Source organism: Acanthopagrus latus, chromosome 8 (genome assembly GCF_904848185.1).
Source record: "Acanthopagrus latus isolate v.2019 chromosome 8, fAcaLat1.1, whole genome shotgun sequence".
Taxonomy (NCBI): Eukaryota; Metazoa; Chordata; class Actinopteri; order Spariformes; family Sparidae; genus Acanthopagrus; species Acanthopagrus latus.
In genome coordinates this window covers 22,880,549-22,901,825 of record NC_051046.1, presented here as the reverse complement: position 1 = coordinate 22,901,825, position 21,277 = coordinate 22,880,549, and the positions used below count along the sequence as shown (strand labels likewise).

General features: G+C 40.1%; 1 protein-coding gene across 2 annotated transcripts in view; it reads right to left on the bottom strand.

Moving 5' to 3' along the window:
* Nucleotides 1–21,277, bottom strand: part of cdh13 (cadherin 13, H-cadherin (heart)) — a 393,409-nt gene that overhangs the window by 106,650 nt on the left and 265,482 nt on the right. For both annotated transcript variants that reach the window (XM_037107511.1, XM_037107512.1), the window contains exons 10-11: nucleotides 11,055–11,237; nucleotides 10,701–10,954 (exon numbers count right to left, since the gene is read on the bottom strand). In XM_037107511.1, coding sequence (XP_036963406.1) covers nucleotides 10,701–10,954; nucleotides 11,055–11,237 — 437 coding nt within the window. The remainder of the gene's footprint in view (nucleotides 1–10,700; nucleotides 10,955–11,054; nucleotides 11,238–21,277) is intronic.

Here is a 21,277-nt window from a genome sequence, read left to right as displayed (position 1 = left end):
TACATTCCTGCCTTCCAACCACTTAGTTAAAGGGTACATTAAAAGTATATACATGCATAAATGATATTTTTCTGTTTAAGATAGGATTTGGTGCAATATTGACTTCTCTAACTGAAGCCTGACTTTTAGGCTTTTTAGCAGCACGTCCTCAGGTCTACAAGCTCCCATTGTTTGTTTTAATGTTGGATCAGAGCCGAGGTAGAGAGAAAACAATGCCTCACCGAGTGGGTGCATTTTAGGCAAAGAATTGTCTCTTAACAAAGCATTGAATTTTAAGTGTGGCAACAACTGCCAATATTGATTTTAGGGATTCAGTGTTTTTTTTTGTTGTTGTTGTTTTTTTTTTTTTAAGTGATTTACATTGGAGCCCTACTTCATCGTTATTCAATGCTAGATGAGCATTCATTACCATACTCAAACACACATGTTGGTGCGAGGAACTTTGAAAAGTCAGGCCAACCTGCATAGAATGAACAGCTTAAGGTATTTTCACGTTTTGTTCTACGACAAAACAATATGCCATTAAGAACTCATCGTTTAAATTACAATTGCCTTCACGTGTCTTGAAAAGATTGCCACTAAAAAGTGTGCTAAAAAAAATAATTTGCCTTGAACACTGACTCCAAGCGTTTTAATCGAGACAAATATTCATTCTAATTCCATTGCATCAGTTCAATGTAAAGGGTCACATTTAATGCAAAGTGTTTTCTATCTGGATGAGTCAACAAGAATAAATTAAATAACTAGATGTGTGATTTATCATAGGAGACAGAAAAGAAAAAAATGAGATGCATTAAGTCTGCTTCAATTTAATTTAATCAGTTTGACTCAACCTGACAGAAACACTGCATTGAATGTGAATCTTTACACTCAACTTGTGTAATAAAATTTGATGAAAAACACATGGATAAAATCATTAAGTCATCTTTTTAAGGAAACAGTTTTTGTCCCTGACATCTACAGGTTGTCAGGGACATCATCACAACAAACATGGAGACTCATCTACTCACCGGTCTGTCCATTTTAGTTGCAAACTATTCTACTCAAATTTGTGAAGACATGTGACTGTGATGTAGTTTGTTTATATCCTAACTAAGACTGTCAAAGTTAATGTAATAATAACATGTTAATGTAATTTCCTCTGAACGGCCTTCATTTTTTTGACCTGGTTTAACGCAAGCCCGTTTTGACCATCGCCCGACCCCGTAGTTTGGAAATCAGGAGGTGATGCAGCAGTAAAGTTGTGGATGGCAAGCAGAAACAATCCTCCTTGAGAATAAATGGATAAAAGGATCTTTTGAATGGCAAGTTCAGCTTCAAAGCCCTGCCAGATGGTTCTCTCAACAAAAACAATGTTATTTGCATTTACTGTCTATGGGAACTGAGTTACCACCAGAGTACGTTGAGTTTCAAATACCACTTGCTGGCTGAGCACACAGCTGATGCAGAGGATCCTCCTCTCTCTGACTACAGGTACACCATGCTGTATAGTTTGCAATGGTGACAGACAGATAACAGGTAAAATTGTTTAGCTACAGTAACCATTACAAATGTAAAGTTGTGTGTGAGTATTAACTAAAGAATTTTACATTCAGGTCAGTATGCCCATCCGTTGTTGCTTGTTGGGCTTGAGTTTGCATTGTCATGCATTAAACATATTTTTGGAGCATGCAGTACCTTTGAAGCTGTTCTGGAGAATATTCTGGACAGTGTTTGTCTTTGTTTGTCAATGCCGCAATAATAATAAGCACAGATTTGCATAAAGCAATGTCCACATGAGAAGAGCAATAGAAACTTGAAAAATATCCATTTAAGGCACATTTAGAACAGATAAAAAAATGTGTGATTAATATGCGATTAATGGACAATCATGCAAATAATCACAAAGAAATATTTTAATCAATTGACAGCCCTAATCCTAACGTCAGCTTTTACCTATGGTGGTTGCATTTAAGCTTCAAAAATAATAAAAGTAGTGTTCACCTGTGAAGATCATCTTATGGAGCAAAACCTGTATGTATGATAAACTTCATCTCAAAGTGTGGGTTAACAGGTTGTAGGATCAATGATGAAAAGAAAAGAAAAGAAAAGAAAAGAAAAGAAAAGAAAAGAAAAGAAAAGAAAAGAAAAGAGAAAGACAGAGAGAAAGGAGTGTTGGTGTTTAAAAAGTGGTTAATCATTGTTATGCAGATTTGAACAGAGCAACTAATCTGATATAAACTGTCATGATCACGCACACAGTCATCAAATTACAGAGAAATGGTAATCATCTGTCTGTATCTTAGAAAGTTGTCTGAATTGTAGTAGATGTGAGGAGCTGTTAATAAATCTAGAAAATGTATTGATGAGTGCTGCATACTTAATTCTGTTGACCTCAAATGATTTAGCCTACACACAAAATTTGTTAAGTTGTATGAATGACCCAGTTACTGGGTGTGCAGTTTTGGATTCTTCAGCGGGGTTAATTTTTAATGCAATGTGTTGAGAGAGGGGGAGAGGAAGGGGGAGACAGAGTGGTTGCAGGCGAAATCCATTTAGTTGTTCGCCCCTTCTTTGTAGCACACTTCTGGCCAAACAAATGGGCTCTGCTGTTGTGTGTGTGTGCCTGACCATTTTGAACTTTTAGCTAACTTTTGGAATTAGTTAGCCCAACTTCAGCCGGAGAATAATTGATTTCAGCTTTACTTGCCTGTTTCATCCACATTACCTTGAACTCTGCGCACTTTGCACACTGCTGAATATTTGGCCCTTCGCATCCGGGCTGGACGCATTTGCAGGGGAGCCGATCACATCTTCATTAATGAAAATCTTCTTTAAGTGTTGGCTCTATCCCAACTCTACATCCTCCTCAGTGCTGTGCTGGTATGTCTTGCTCTCATCTTTCTCTCATGTCCTGCACCCTCTTTATCTCTCCCTTTCTTCTGTTGGTTATCCTGTGCAGACAGGGACAATTTCAGGCAGATCTGAAGGTGATCCCGCTGTCTGACCCCTTATAGGTCAGCCTTTGTAGCGCCCCGACACCTCTCTCCTTCACATGCACCCTGTCATCCTTGCAGTCTGTCTGTCCATCGATCTGGCTCACTCTCTCTCTTCCCTTACTTTGGCTCCTCAAAGCTACCTGCCAATTTCAGGGCTGCCATTCCAGCTCCCCATCCTTCGTTCTTTCAAGTCGCATCCTTTTTAACTTGAATATGACCAGAGTGAAAAGTGAAAGTAGACAGGTAGCTGCTGAATAATGGATGACCCAACAGTTTGAGATTCTCTCTATATTCAAAAGGAAGGGGAGGAAAACAACTTAAATGTATTTTGTTGGAGAAGTTATGGAGGTGCTTTAGTCTGAGCACCTGAGTGTTGGCTAATCTTGAAGGTATAGTTCTGTAAACTATTTATTTTATGAAACAGAATGGAAATGTTTTTATTTTCAACACAGCTGCCTTTACTCCTTCAGACTTTCGGTCCAACTGTTCAAAGCATTCTGTTTCATCTGTCTACAGCTTGTAAAAAATCTTTGGAAATGCTGGTTTATTTCGACCTGTTGTCTGATTTCAGCTGAGAAATGCCGCAAATGTTTACTCTGATCGCTTGAGAAGGCTAAAAACACACCCACACACCCACACACACACACAAATCTAACCACACACAGGCACACTAGACCAAAAGGGATATCAAGAAAACAAATACAAAAACAGCACCATTTTTTGTGTCTCCAATGTTAGTATCGAGACCACACAGATGTTTATCCTCTCAAATTCTCTGCTGCGTTCAAACTACCAGTGCAGTCATAAGAGCACGATGTAGTATTGCAGAAGAAAAAAACTCCTCGCATTCTAATATTTACAATATCATTGAGGTAGCAATACAAACTCAGAGGAAAATAATGTTCCAAGAACACTGTTTGAAGCTAGCAAGGTGGCAGGGTCTGCCACATATAAAGTAAAACAGCATGGAATTGCTTCGTATTTGAGGTCAGTGTGTATATTTATATATTCAGTATATTCAGCCACTGAAAACAAAGAAAGTTTGTTCATTAAGTTTGTTCGGGCACAAAATTCAGTCAATGAAGATCTTTCTCTTCACATTAAAATGTCTTGTTCTACTTAAGGTTCCTTTACTCTCTGATGAAAAAAACACAGCCTCCCTCTCCCATCAAGCACCCATTACTTCAGTGTAAATAGTCATTTGACAACTGATGGGGTCCTGTCTCTGCAAAAGAGACCTAATTAAATTAGCTAAACTTTCTGAATGACACTTAAGATTATTTGCTCCCCTCTTCACAGCCAACTAGATTGGCACTGAAGCAGTGTGAGGAGTCAAGTTTCAGATGGGATTTAAGAAAAATACCTTCAACATAAAATGGAGTAAACTTTCTGGGGAAACTTTTTTTTTTTTAATTTCAGGGTACAAATCTTCCCTGAAGTGATAGATATTTCCTCAATGTCAGGCGCCCGCCCACGCATCAAGCTGTGAACACTTCAGTAGTCGGAGGTTTACCAGAGATAAACTTTTGTCAAAAGTAAGTCCAAGTCTCTCAGTCTTCCATCCGCGCTGTGATTCTCTCCATCTGATTCTTCTTCAGCACTCTCGTAAAACCATTCTGCTCAAGTAAAGCCCCAAACCAGTCGAGAGGGCTGGAAAACTTCCTCAGCAGAAACATGAGACAAATTCCCCTGGAGCCTAATAGTTTGGCCTAAATACTGTGCGGGCTTAAAACGACTCCCATTTGCTGTAATTATGTAACGTGTCGAGGTGTCGTTTATGAAGGAGGATCAAAGTAGGGACTATCTGAGGTCAGTTTGAGAGAAAGTGCTGCTTATAGTGATGCATGACCACATTTCTTTGTTATTTTTCATAATTTCCTTCTGCACTGTGCCAAGTAAGATAACTTCAAGTTGTACCCATTTTGCCCCAGGCACTGTTTAATGAATTATTAATGCAGCATGTAAAAAATAAATAAATCTATTAATAGTGGGCATCATGTGATTCATGTAAAGAGTAAATGTTGTGTGAAACCTTTCTTTTATCATTAGGATTTAATTACATATCCTCCAGGGAATCTTAGGCCTCACATCTTCAACATCGTGAAACGAGAGATGACAGGATACAAGATCATCAGCGACCATTTGGGGCTCATCAGAGCCTGGGCCACCTCAGAGTGTTTGTGGTCAAACTGCAACTGATTTTACTTCAATCTATTCGCTGAAATGTTACACCCTCACAGGCAAATCATCAGCATTAAAAAAAAGGTAAAGGAAAGCTGTCTCATGACCTGGTTGTGCTTGAGTGTGAGCTATTGACAAGTCTCTTCTGATGCTCGCTGCATCATTTGAAGGATATTCCTGCAGCCTATTTGAGTGATTTGACCTCTAATCAACATTTACAATGCATTTTCAAGCTGAAAAGCTTTTGCGTGCACCCCATTTGAAGAGGGGGCACAACGTCGACCGTGTGCTGGGGATGTAAATAACGTCTCTTCAAATCAGTTTGGAATGCGGGGGCTTTTTCGATATTTAATTACGCCGGACAAGCTGCTTAAAACATGTCCCAGGCAGTTCAGTTTGAAGACGGCTGCTGCACTGTTTTTCTGCGAAGCTCCAGAAATGTTTTGTAGACCATGAAACTTTCCATCAGCATGAGAGTAGGGTAGATAATGACTGAATTTTCATTTTGTACTGTACTGTTCGTTTGAGTAGGATCCTTCATTTTAAAAATGAGGTTAACTCGGCTGCTTTACAGACTAAATAAGGTCAAATACTTTTTTTCATCTCTGTCTGTAAAATAGAAACGACTGACTACTTCTATACTTGCTCATTTAGTGAAATGTTCTCTGCTCTTTTGAAACCTTCATTTTTTCCAACAAATAGTCAGACTTTGGAAAAACACCAATTCATCTCTAACCTTCACATTTTTTGATTCTTGCTGCCATTTAGAATCATATCTGTTTTTTCAATTTTAAGCTACAGCCAGAAGCCAATTGCCTTAGTTTAGCATAAGGACTGTAAAACCAGGGGAAACAGCCTGTCTGTCCAAAGGTAACAGAATTCACCTAAGAGCAACTCTGAAGCTCATTATTTAACTCATTGTGAGGTGCTCATTTTATCCATAAAAAAACTAATGCGAAAACAATTTTTTCTTCTTTTTTTTTTACATCAAATCCCTCTCTTCTAAGGGACTCAGTGTGACAATTTGTAGCAATTTACATGTATTAATCACTTATTTATTGGCTATGAGTGAGCAGATTGTAATGTGACATGAAAAATTAGACTTTTCCCGTCTTTCTTGGTTGCCTGTACAAGCCTGAGGTCGATTTGTTTAAATTGTTTAATGCTGCTGGACTGGAGATTTCTTCGTGAAGGACTCAGATTGCTTCTTTCAGCTCCGCTGACAGAGCACCAGCAGCTAACATTAGTCTAGTAATGGAGTCCACTGACATAATGTCAGGCTTCCAGCGTAACACAGAAGTTCCACAAAGCACCTCTAACATTACTGCACAATGTAAAATTATATATATATATTTCTTAACTTATACTGAACTCACAAGCATACATAACATTCCTGTCAAACAGATTTGGGGCAACTAAGTAATTAAGGGATTCATGGAAGTCATCTGATCTTCAGCTTCTGGGCTGCAGCAGCTGCAGAACAAAATCATAGTTGAAGGTGAGTGCTTGGATTTAAATGGGCCAGAACTTCATTCAAATGTGAAAACAACATTATTAATTTCTCCCACGCGCAGCCTGTGATTAGCTTCGCATGATTTTTCTGTGGAATATAATGAACCACCTCCTGTAATTTGGCATTGGGTAAAATGCCACCTGCAGTGATAAATGTAGTCGAAGCAGCATTGAAAATATTTTATTACCTGTCTCCCACTGGAATGCTAATCCTGCCTGAATGGGGTCTGCATGTGGTTATAGCTGCTGTCCAGAAATGTCACACATGGTAGACTTTCACAGGTTTTAAGAACACGGATGACCGCTGCAATTATTATAAATCACAGAGGAACCCATGTAACAATAGTCCTGTGAAAATAGGGCTTAGCTGCTCAATGTAATGCAAATGTTTCATAAATTGAGTTTCCTCTGGTTTCTCAACACGCTGCTTCTTGTCGTGCACTGACCAAGCTGTTGTAAAGTCAATATGTTGATGTGCATTATTCCTCCCAATGTAAACATACTGGTCTATAAGTTAATGGTGAATATATGTAATCCTCACAATCATACATATACAATAATGCATGTGTGTGTAACTGACCCTGACCAGTGAGTCACATCGATTGTGTTCCGTGTCAAATGCATTTGACCAACGCATCCCACGGGGCAGATGCGTGCACACTCAACACCTACACACACACACACACACACACACACACACACACACACACACACACACACACACACACACACACACACACACACACACACACACACACACACACACACACACACCTACATAGTTATGCAAGGGCAGACAGGCAAGGGGAGAGGAAGGTAAACACATCTTCTCTTTTTTTGCTGTTTCATTCTGTGCACGCTCGCTCCCTATTTCCACTTCTCCAAGTGTCTATCTTTCACAATGTCCTCAACCTGTCTGCAGGTCACAGTTGTGGCACCTCAAAGTCACTGTTACTGGCAAAATGTGAGAGGATGAAATGACAACAAACACAGGCACCATGAAATAAATACAGAAACGCACGATGCGTGAGATGAGAGAAGTGGAGCAGGAAGGGTGAAGTCGGAGAGATGCTGGCATACGACCTGGAAGATCAGTCAAAGATGCAAAGAAGATGTCAAAAACACAGAGCCCTCCATGGCTATAGATAGATTAAACATCACCGAAATGTTTAGAGAAGACTTCTGAGGAATTTGTATGGCTTAAAAATCCAAATGCAAATTGTGTGTGAGTGTGTGTGTGTGTGTGTGTGTGTGTGTGTGTGTGTGTGTGTGTGTGTGTGTGTGTGTGTGTGTGTGTGTGTGTGTGTGTGTGTGTGTGAGTGTGAGTGTGAGAGAGCGAGAGAGAGAGAGAGAGAGAGAGAGAGAGAGAACACAAACACTTCAACTCCTTTAAACCTCCGTGTGTCATAAAGAAAATAATACTGTTATGCTACTTTTCTGTAACAACATTTAAACCTGAAACTTGTGTCAGTGGGAAGGTTTTCTTGGCAGACTAAATGGATTTTTTAAGACCAAGCTGCTGAAGGACAACAATATAAGAGACAAAGTCTGCTGGTAGAATGAAAATAGAATATAAAGCTCTTTTCTACGCTGTATTTCAATTGGTCCAATCCTTCGGTTCCTGTCATTCCTGGATAATCTGACTCAGACTTTAAACAAAAAGAGGCAGTTTGACTTTAATCTTCCATGGTTTAAATTCAAGAGAAATCTAAATCTACTACTCCAATTTTATCACAGTAGAGTGAAGCTACAGGGTACTACTGATCTCAGATCCCTATATGTTTAAATGGTTATTCAAGCTTGCGCTGTAGTAGCTCTAATGAAAGCTATGGTGGTCAGCATGTCCACCATGCCATGAAATTGTGTCCAGATTCCCATGGTGCCGAGAGGATGAATTGTAAGGACTTTGGTGATCAAGTAGCTTTTTCTCCAACCACCACAGGACTTTGACATCTGTGCTTTAAAACTATATGAATTCACTACTTCCACCAAATACCTAAAAAGTTAATGACACTAATATCAGCTACAGCTGCACTTTGCATTAGTTTTAAATATTCCCATGCTAATATGCTAAACTGATGCTGCTTTCCAAACCACAATATTTTCCGACAACCTACAATAGTGGACAGCCACCCAAAGTCAGAATTTCTTGAGGCTCATCCATCCACCTCAACCCATTAATCTGGTCAGCATCAATAGGGTAGTGTTTCATTGTCAGCCTGAAAATGTTAACAATTACCTCAACACGAGGCAACACTTAAACACTTCAGAGCCATTAGCATGTCTTCAGACTGCTATCATTGCTAATGTGTAAATGCTTTAGACATGCTTTAGAGTGTGCTTCAAGGCTTCAATGATGACCTTGTGTTGGTTTTGATTGATGCTTTTATTTTTGTGTGTCCACGCCTTTCTTCCATTAGATGTTGCTTTTAATGTACAAGGTTTCATTTTAAAGGTTCAGTTTGCAAGACAGTTGATTGTTGAGTCTAATTCCCAGCCCGTCATATACTGAGGCATGGGGTTGGCCGGTCAGGCTTGTTACCAGTTGGGAAACCTAAAGCATTTATATTTGGCGAGTTTGGAATGTGATTCAGTAAACAGCTATCTTAATCTTACCTTTTGCAAGCATTGACAAAGTTTAACACAAAATTTGTGAAGGCAAATACACCAAACACCATGATACAAATAAACACTTGCCAACCAAATTGAATTACTGATGAAGAAGTAAAAAAGTAAGAGTACAAAAAGTACAAAAACCCCAGAAAACACCCTATTCTTCATTAATCTTGGTAGCATGTTGGTAACACTGAGACAAATTTGTATTCAGACACCAGTTTGTGCTCTCAGACATTTTGAAATTAATATGGCAGTGTGACCTGACTGGTGATCTCAGACCACTGCAGATGAAAGCTTTATGGGCACGGGTCCTGACTCCCCCACATCATTGAGTGGAACAACTGCACATTATGTAGCATTTGATACTGACACGGTGGCTACGTTTTACAGCACATAAAGCAGCATCAATAATTTCAAGCAGTTAAGTCACGATCCGGCGAGTTTTATTTCCCTGAGTCATTATTATCCCCATGTGTTTACTTAACACTATTTTTACATGATATATAACTGGAAGGGAGCAGAAAAAAGCAATCTAAATTGAGAATAAATTAGGTCTGAAAGCCAATAAACGCAATGATGAGTTTTCCATCTTGTAAAAGGAAGTGCAGGACACTATGGGGCTCCCTCTGGCAGGGATAGGAATAACTTTCATTGTAGCACATAGTGAAACTAATAGCCTTCCTGTTATGATGATGATAATATTTGAGCAAGGGCTTTTTCTGTAACAGAGTTAAAATTAATGAGCTGCCCCACTCCATGACTTTTCAGCTGATGGGGGTGAATGGTTTGACCTGTGCCAGTAAATTGCAGATTGTCCAGGCAATATCTTCTGAGTGTTTACACAACACAGACAGACAAAGCGGCCTAACAGGCAAAGAGAACACTGGAGGCAGGGGATGGCGGATGAATGGGACAAAAAGATGGAGTGATGAGGGCTCAGGAACACATGAGAGAGGTGACAGTGCCCTTATAGGACAGAAAACGTCAAGTGCTGCTCAGAGAGTACCATTCACAAATGATACTTGAACACGTTGCTCAACTGAACAGAGTGACGCTGAGTGAACTGAGTAACAGAAAGCTCATTACTGATGACACTGAGCCGCGAGCAACAGCAGACGACATTCAATCACACAAACAAGCTCTCTCCCGTTCTTTCTCTTTCCTTGTTTTTTTTATACGACAAGAATGTTTTTTTTCATGCCTTGATTACAATAATTCTCACTTTGACTCCAGAGTGAGAATAATTACAATCTATGGCTAACCTCAGTAATCACAACACAAACACTAGCCCCTAACCCTGATCCCTTAACCGTAACTCTAACCCTGAACCATGATCATAGCCTTGAACCCGAATCCTTAACCCGGTCCCAAACCCTAACCCTTTCACACATGCTTCTACCCAAAGTTCCTTACCTGACGCTCTGCATCTGTAATATATCTGGATCTGTAGCATTGAGTGAGGCCACAAAGCTTCCCACTGGAATGTTTTCCATCCTGGTGACTGTCAGGGGGTCGGGAAAGAAGACGGGGCCCTCGTTGATGTCCAGGACCGTGACATGGACAGTGGCTGTGGAGCTCGGGCCGTAGCCAACGTCAGAAACCAGAGGATCCTCGTTTTCTACCTTGATGAGTAGTGTGTGAAACGCCGTGGCCTCGTAGTCCAGAGGCTGAATTGGGAAAATGATTGGGAAGGTAAGGCGAGGGTTATCAGGTCACCTAATGGGGTATATGAGGCGTATGATGCATAAGGCTTGGCAAATACTTTACCTTGATGACAGAGAGCATTCCTTCGTTATTGTCTGGGTTGGTTTGAATCTCAAAGCTCTGTGCAGGATCTCCGTTAATTATAGAATAGAGAGCTCTCCCCGCTCCTGTGGTTGGGTCATCTCTGTCGATCACGGTCAGGTTGACCACAACACCCGTTGAGCCCTCATATACATACGCCTCAAACTGAGAAGACAGACAGACAAGTCACCATTAGTAAGCAAGACGAACTGAAACTACCTGCAGGTAGAGACTGTTAAAGAACAAGGACTCGGGCAGAGAGGAGACAGCAGATAAAAACTTTCTGTTAGGAGCTGATTTAGGTAAGTGTACAGGTGTCTTCAGACTGAATGTGAGGTGAATTCAAAGGCGGCACAATTGCACTTTGAGTCAGTAGAAAGACACGAGTGGATAAGACATGAGATGAGGAAGAGCTGTCTGACCAAGATGTTAATATTTCAAACTTGAGTGAAGGATTTGGGCTTATTTCAGATCTGCACAAATGTACAGAGACAAGAGGAAAGGCACAGCGTGACAGATAAAAACTAAATGTCTGCACAGCTACAGCGTATATTGCCAAGGAATGTAATATCTGTACAGCACATTAGATGTTTGGGGTGAATAAACACATACTGCGCTAAAACTCAACTTGCTTCTCCTTCCGATTGCACATAATGTATACTATAAGGTGCCTTGGGGAGTATTAGACCAGTAGTGGTGCGATGGAGAAATGTCAGTCCCCTTATTGTTTGCACTGTGCAGGTGTGTGAGCTTGCGGTGGTGTGACACACAAATTATTGCCATTCTAGCTATTCTGCTGGCGGCAGTAACACGCAAGCAGGCGTAAAAATGTGCCAACAAAGGCAAAGAAGAAGACTGCGAGCTAGCAGATATGGGCATAAACAATGTAGGATTTAAATATATATATATATATATATATATATATATATATATATATATATATATATATATATATATATATATATATATATATATATATATATATATATATAAAATGGCCTTGCAAATGTTGCGCAAGGGCGGTTTACTCATTCATTTGTTAGACCTCAAGAATACATGCAGTTCAATGCATTCCACGAACAGACTACATGTGAAAATAACTTCAGTTTGTTTATAAGAAAGACAAGGTTAAATCTTCCTCCTTGTTACACATTTCTACTTAGTCACAGTCATTTTCAATGTATGAACCAAATTACCACCCCAAAGGAGCTACAGAAGACATGCGAAAAGCAAAAGAAAGAAAGAGCATTTAAAATCTTAAAAAGTGACAGTGAGGCAGTCAAATGTTCTGCAGTCAAATCCAATAAAGAAAAGCATTTGCCTCACATAAGGACTATTAAACATATGAATGCATGGACAAACAGAAGAAACACTACACCTCCATCTGCGATTCCTCACAGTGCATCTCATTTATTTCTCAGTGTCAATCATTCCCCACCTCTGTGCTCATTGTTAGCAGCAGGACTCAATCAGATTCCTATCAACGCATGCCGGAATGGCTCCCACTAAAGACTACATTGTGAACAGGGGTACCATTGCAGAGGCTCCGGGCAGGCAGAGGCAATTCTGTCCGTGTGTGTGTATGTGTGTGTGTCAGGACCATTATGGTGTCAGAGCTTATAGTGTAATCTTTTAGACACAGAACACTCTGTTTAAGGATAGTGCTGGTCCAGCCTAGATTACTGTGTCTCCTGTCAGCCCACGGTATTGTTGTTTCACAGATTACCCTCTTACCGCCTTACACTGCCTGGCTCCTTACCTTCATCTGAAGAAAGACAAACATTGATTTCTTCTCTTTTCTCCCTTTTTTTATTCATCCAAAGCTTATTTAAAGAAAAGCCCACTTTGAACCATTCACAGTCATTTAGGACACACAGGATAGATACACAATGTTCTTGCAAGAAGTAGCTTGTGTTTGCACCCACGTAAGCATTGTTGGTCCTTTTGTCCTGCAAGCCCGCGGCAGTCGTGTACAAAAGCATCATGGGGAAATTATGAGGCGGTTGGAAAAACGAAAAGTCCAAAAGTGATTCTTTAAACAGTGTGCTGAAATGGAAATTAAAATGTTGACAACTATTGCCTCATGTCTAGCCGTTTCTCTTCCTACGTGCCCCTTTTGCACATACTCAAAGACACACTGATCAGAAACAAATGAATGTTATTGGCATTCCCATGCCCATCACTCTCCTCTGGACTTCAAACCACAGATAAGGCTCAAATGTAACATTTTCAAGCTCACACACACACACACACACACACACACACACACACACACACACACACACACACACACACAGAGGAAAAAATACAGTATAGACACAGACAACAGCCGGTTTGATTGGGTTTAATCATGTGGGGCAGTCATGCGGTTGGAGAAAACGCTGTATTCTGTGTGATGTGGCCACTGGGCTCCTGCCCTGCCACTGATAAGGCCCCAATTCCACCTGGAGCACAAAGCAACCAGTCACCTGAAAGACTAGAAGGAAATGACTAACTATGAGATGGAGCTTTTGGCCTGAAATGACTTAAACACATTAAAAGAGAGGGGTCTGCCTTCAAGTTTGCTTTTATCCCTGTGTATGTGTGTGTGTGTGTGCATGCACATGTGTGTATGTGTGTGCATGTCTGTGTGTGTTTGTGTTGGCTGTTTTCTATCTGAAACCTTCAGCTTTTTAACTTACTTACTGGCCCCACTCCTAGAAAAAGATGACCACATGACCAAGACAGTGCACACACACACACGCATACGTACACACTCACGCACACACGCACGCACATGCACATCAAAGAGCCCCATCTCTGAGACATTCAAGAATCAAGAAGAAAAACTACAGTGTGCCATTGATTTTCTTTCCCTTCTTCCATGTGCCAGACTTTTTCAATAATCCCTCCCATAAATCTTCAAGGTAATGTCGAGCTGTCAGAAGATAATTGGGTGATTGTCATTTCAGTCAAAACAACTTGAGGAGAAAAGATAAACAAATGGACAATGTCAGGTTTCAGTTGACAGTTGCAATTATACTGTAAAAAAAAGCTCTAATTGTTGCGCTATTTATACCTGTGATTGAGATGGTGTTTTTGTTGTTTTTACAGTGCAAAACAGGATGCTTAAGATTGGTGTGCAAAACAACAAAGTGCTCTTTCTTAAAAACATAACTGCGACATGTATCACAAGTAATTGATTTTCATACAACACAGAACTGAATAAAAAACAGTGATGTCTGGATCGGTAGAAAAAAATGGATATAACTTGAAGACCTGGAGTCGAGTGTAGTGATTGCCATATATTTACCAGAGATTTCAGGGATTGAACCTATAACTGTACAATGCAAAACATGATATAGGCATATTAATTGCAATATCATGTATGTTATTTCCTGTCACTACTGATATACCTGTGATAAGTGCCACTGTGCACCTCAGTCACATACTACATTACACCCCTAAGAGGGTCGAGTACGACCTTCTAGCTAATTAAACCCAGTGACTGTAGGTTACTGTTCACAAAGTCTGAGATGACAATATGTTTTATGGCTAATGGAAGCTGGAAATAGCTCAGTTACTATTGGAAGGATTGCCATAAATCTGATCTTTTATTTGCCATTCCTGAAATTTATGAAAATTATCCTAAAAAGCCTGTCACAGTCTAGCCCAGAGAGAAATTCAAAGAGTACAGGTGTGATTTAAGGTTAAAGTCTGAGCATTTACAGAGCTTCTGTCATTGATCTAATGGTGTTTGAACAGAACGAATATTTTGCCATTTTCCTCGTCAAAGCTTTTATAATGCAAAAAATGATCCTGTCAATGATCCTGTAACTGCCCCGTTAACTGGAAAACCCAATGGGTCCACATATCATGTCATACATGGTCCAAATTTAATAACCACATACAAACACCATTTTGTGACCTTCGGACACCCGTGACAGAGAGTAACAGGAGCGTTAAACTCAGTACAGGTCCTTGTTTCCTTATTTACATTAACATTGTGCATATAAAATAGACATGATCTTATATAATTATGGCTTTAAAACCAATTAACTATATATTCATAGATTTTAAATCTCATGGATGAGGCTGGATGGATCCCGAGGCTGGCATGTAAGTGGCTCAGGAAAGAGAGGATGGAACAAGAAGTGGGTGTTCTATGAAATCCCTCTGTGGTTGTTGCAGGCCACAAGGCGGGCATGGAAGTTCCGAACTGGCCAAATGAGGTGCCAATCAATAGCTCAGACGCGAGTGGAATAAAAGTTGTTCTTAGCTAAGATTACAGACTACAGAGTCTCGCATTATTATACATTTTCTTCATAAGTATGAGCAAAACACTCTGCAAAAAGATCTATGAACATGAAAAACACTCTGCATGAACCATCTTTGAAAGTCAAACTGTCTTTAGCCCCATCACATTCCTGCTGTGGCATAAAGTAATAACACATTTAAAATAAGCAAAAGAAGAAAAGCTACAAAAATGACATTAGACTGATTTAGACTTGATGTCTTAGACATGTTGAAAACACAACTTGCCTCCATGACCATATACTTGACAAATGTAGTCGACCTTAATCCCTCACTCTGGGACACATTGAGACAACTCTCAAACTAAAAGTGGGTTTCTTTTAACTTCAGCTCTCTTTAAAGGGTCTCAGAACTTAGGGCAGCAAACATCTGGAAACCGAAGCAAAACAGCTGGCTGATTTCTGAAACACTATTTTAGAAAATCTCCATCTCAATACTGTCAAAAACACTCAGCGTACCTCTACTCCAACAGATGGTGGTGCAAAGGAAGCCTGAAATCCTGGCAAAGGGCCCGCAAAAGAAATGTAAAGCCTGGGAAGATAATACACAATTGTCGGCTTTACCGAGTAACACTAAATGCTCTCTGCCTCATTAACACTACTATGGAAATTGCTTTCTATTTCTTACACAGGCTTTTAATTTGTCTCTCATTGCCAGCTGGCATTGTTTGCTTGTTTCAAACCAGTGACCAAGACCTTTCCTAGTCTGACTGTTCTGTGCAGAGCTGTGGACTTTATTTCCATAGAAAAAGACGGAATAAAAGAAGAGTAAGGTGGCAAAAAAAGAGTCATATTTAAAAGAAAGTAAACAAGAGGTTATTTTGAATTTGATACTGGTTGCTAAATGGTAAAATCTGTCAATATGACTTTTCCATCTTGTTCTCCCTCTCACAGACACATACAAATAAACAGAGATGCATGCACACAATTACAGTCGAGTAAACACCAATATGCTCACCCTATTCTAACAGATAGTACACAGTCATCATACGCACACAAACAGAGACGGACAGACAGAGTTGAAATCAACTTATTTTATGCCTGGATGTCTGTCAGAATGTGTTATGAATACAGATGGCAGTTTAGGCTGCGCTGACAGGCAGCGAGACAGACAGTTGAGCAGCTGTTCATTTTTCTTAATGGAAAGGACTTTGTGACACGTCCCCGCTGCCCCAAAGATTTTTCTCTGAAAGGGAACAGACATAACAGTGGCTCGTCACATTAAACCTCCTGAGACAAGACCGCTTTGCCTCCGAGAAACATTTTATCCATTGCCACGTCACAAAGGGAGGCTGCCGCAACAGATGCATTGGAGGTCTGTCTTCTAGGGTGTTTTCCAGTATATTTTTACAGAGCATCTTTTCTCACTTTTTCTAAGTCCATGTCCTCTTGCAGGGGTTTTGATCCTCTAAAGCAGTTCTTAGGAAGCAGAGAATAAACTGTCAAATGTGAAGGGATAATTCCTGACTCACTCAAAAAGGCATGACATACACGTATTTTTAAAAAAATGATACCGCACCTCCAACTTAGCATCTCATAAAATGTTTAAAAGTCTTAGAAACTTTGCATGAAAGAGTCACACACTAAATCAGTTTTTCTAGGTCCCTTTGTAAAAACAAAATAACGCCGTAGACGTCACAGAGGTAAAAGTCAAATTTAGAGAAGAAATCCTTACAAGCAGCCACTTGTCTGTCTTTTATCTGCTCTCAAAAGCAGCTTAATTCTCAGCAGAACGAGGTGTAGACAGACCTCAAATCTGTAAAAAGGCACCATTTCATTGTAGCAGCATGAAGCTGAAATGAAACCAAGTACATACGATCACTCATCTTCCCACACGATCCTATAAGCAGTGTCTGTGTATGGGATTGGCAACTTACTTCTCTGTCTAACCCCCCATTCGCTTTACCCTTCCCCCCAGCTTTAATCCTGCATACAGTACGTGTGCCTGGAGAGTTAATAAGCTTACCTGTGTCTTTATTAAATTTGAACAGCCTCTGCTCTGGCTGTTTCCAAAGATAGACTTTCGATGAATCTGACATTCGGAAAAGCAGCTTTTCTACCTTTGCAGAACATGACAGCCGTAATATTTGTCAATGCAGCTGGGTTAAGAAAAAAAAAAAAAAAAGCATTTTCAAGGAATACAGGCAGACCATGTATTAAATAACCATATGCTTCACAAACCAGCAGCTATTCAAGTATTACAGCTTGTGCATTATACTCAATAGTGTTGGATAGTACCTCTCCAGTGGTCAGACTGGAGAGTTCTGCCTTCAGGACTTTTGTATCCTTTCCTAAATCAACAAAATGGAAATGGAAGTCCTTCCTGCTACATTTTATCCATGTGCTCACGGTTTTCCATTGTTCATTTCAACACCTTACCAGAATACATTTTGGCAAGGTATGTTTCTGCAAACTATCGATATATTCCAACCCTACATTTCTTTTGGTTCAATTTTTTTTATTTGATGCTGTGACAATACTGGGCTTATGATCTGGTTAGGTTTCTCTTCAAAAATATATTTTTTTTTGTCTCCACAAACACAGCTGTGAACTCTCTTGAGGGCCCCTTAAAAAATATAGTGTGATAATCAAAAATGTAGAAACACTCAGGGGTAGAGCCAGCATCTGGTTTGATTCCGCTGGTCTGCATGTCGAAGTGACCTTGGACAAGATACTGAACCGCAAACTGCCCCTGATGTGCTGGTCGGCACTTTGTATGGCAGCCATCACCATCAATGTATGAATGTGTGCATGATTAACTGTTAGTGGCTTTGGACAAAAGCGCTAAATGCTAAATGCTGAAGAGCCTAAAATGTAAATATAAATATCCAGTTGTTTCACACTTAAAAATATTGAAGCATAGTCTCAAACTACTGTCACTGTCTTGGCAGCCTTCCTGCACTCTTCCCTAATTTATTACTTTAATTTAACATTTCAGGAAATATACTGTATATATTAAGAATGTAAAAAAGCTAAGAATTAATAATGAGGATGTGGTGTTTCTGTCCTCAATGCTAGCTGCAGATGTGTTTTATCTTTTTTGGGTCAAAAGAGACAATTAAGCAGGAGTGTCACTCTAGGAATCTGAATCTTGTGAATTTTCCCCCTGCACCATCAGTGTATGACACAGTTGGACAACGCATCATACAGGCTGGTTCCCCTGAAGCATACATAATTGTCTCAGGTAAACATTTCCATAGAAGAGTTCCAATACTTCCCTACTTTTTGATCTGACTTTCAATCAAACACTCCAGATAACATAAATATTCACTATTGCAGGATTTAATAATTAAAAAATAGATAAAAAGTACCAAAAAATAGACTTTGAGTGTCTTTGTTTTGGAACATAAAATCACATAGTTGACTTGCTAATTTCTCTCCATTTGCTGTACTCCTTAGTTGCAATGAGACTTGGATTGGCACTTGAGCAATGAGCAACACATAATCCCATTTCAATAGCATCGGTCCCTGGTTTAAAGGTGAAGCTTCATTCTGTTAACCGGGGGGGCAAATAGGTGAAGTCATGATTAATAACAATAACAAAATGAGATGAACATTAGATCAAATATCGCTGTATATGTTGCATCAATATCAAGACTGGACAGTGGCTTTGACACAGCAGCCTTTTCAAATAAGTCTATTGTGAGCACTGTGTGGCGACAGGAAGCCGACTGATTTTAGCTGATTTTAACAACTTCTAAGAAAATTCTCACAAGAGGGTCAAAATCCCTGTTGCTATTTTCAAGTGGCTTTTCACATATATTTCTGGTGCTTCATCACACTTTATCAGAGAGACGGAGGGTGTCAAGAGGCATCAAACTCTTTGGCACATCTGAATACAATTACCTGTCAGTGCCCATCATGGGCAACCTTCTTATGAAGCATGCTCCCTTCATATGAAGAAACACAAACATACTTTTTATATAAAGGATAAAATAACGAAAATGTTGACTCTTACACCAGAGGTGGAACAATCTGACCAAGAGAATTCAATCTAAAACTGCCAAAAATTCAAGGACACACTCTATCTCTCTACGTCTCACTCTAACTGGATGGTGCTCCACAATATGCATCTAACCCAACATACAATGCACACAAATCTGTTCCCATCCCTTTCTACTTGTTCCTGGCCGAATATGCCACTGAATCACCAAGGGTATGTGCCATGTGTATCTCAGAGCTACCGAAGCAATCATGCAAAGCCCGGACTAATCCGTGACACCCGTTACCCATCCCCCAAGAGAGACCAGCACTGACAGGGCCCTGCTGCCCTGTGCCTGGTGCTACACCCATCACCGCTAACGTCTTTATCAGTAGGACAGATGGATTGCAGGTGAGCATATTCTCCTGGCCAGCATAGAGGAGAGAGGTGGAGGCGAAGCAGACAGAGAGATAGACAGGCACAGAGAAAGAGTGCACATTTCAGCGAGGGAAAAAAAAAGACATAGTCTGGCTGTCAGGGAGTTTGAGTGACAGGAGTGATAAGGTCCATCATGGTCTTGTTATAAGGAGCAGCAGGAAATAGGCCCAGTCAGACATGGCGTTGAATTAGCAGAGCCAGAGAGGAGAGGAGGCGAGACAAGGAATGCAAGCACAGACGAAGAAAATGAACGGAGGTCAGGACATTGGAGGACAGGGAGGAATAAAAAAACAGTGAGGGGAAAAAGAAGCCAAGGACAAAAGTTGCTTGGTGGGGAAGAATATCAGGGTATGTCAGCTCTGCTCTGATACCAACAACAGCTGGTACAAAACTTGATCAATATTCACAAAAAGTTCTCTAGCACGGTGTGAGGAAGATGGTGTAATGTACAATTCAACACATAAAACTCAGCGACATTGGTAAAATAAAATCTATGAGCAGAAATATTCGCTTTGCCACAGGAACATGCATATCTGGCCTTTCAGATGGCAGAACCACAGAGGGACCCTTCACCCTCCTCATAAAAACAGGATTAGACCCTCTCTATAAAATCAATCAAGTCAGAGTCCAATCCCCTACAGAAGCAAAATGTAATACATTTCCAAGTAGTGTAAGAAAGGATACCTCAGCTTATGATTCTCAAATGAAAATATAGATTACACTGAATCATTCATCCTTAAAAAATGTCTTACAAAGGGGAGCAGAAACAGCAGCTTTGCTTGCTGTTCAGCTTTTACTTAGATCTGTTATAAAAGGTTTCAAGCATTGTTTGTTTGTTAAGATTTCAGTATTGCATCAGTGATTGTTGTGTACGAAGCATATGTTGGTTCCCTTTAAATCTCGCTTTCACTATGCTATTCACTCTGCCAGGCTCGAATTTACACGGAAAAACAAAGGTCGAATCACTGCACAAACACCGAAACAGGACGAGGCATTGTTTTCCCCGGTCGTGGTGTATTACCAGGTTGTGGTGGAACAACTGGAAAAAACAGTGGCAACTCTACACTGCAAAAAGAAAAAGAACCCTGCTGATGGAGGAGACAAAGAAGGCAAAGGGAAAGGGATAGAAACTGAAGTAAAACAAGACTCAATGGACCGGTATTTACACAATGGAGAACGCCGGTACTTCGGCAATGAAACAGACCCTTTTCTAACACTACTTGAGACAGTTAAAAACGTGTTTTCTTACTGGTAGATCGTTAAGTAGCAAAACCTGCCAATTTATAAATACAGCTGGGAGTTTTACTTAACTTTTTCACAACACTGGCATCTGGATTTCTAGGTCAAATTGGGTTTCTTACTCTTGCTTTTAAGTTTGCAATAGTCATTTTGCTAATGCTATCTTTGCAACAGCAAGACCACAGAAAAACAACAGGGGGGCGCAAAGTGGAAAATTTGTCTATTTCCATTTTACATTTAATCTGTCGTTCGAGTATGAAATGGCTCCTGCATTAGTATTTTCCAGTTGGCTTTCCAATGTCATTTGATTGGTC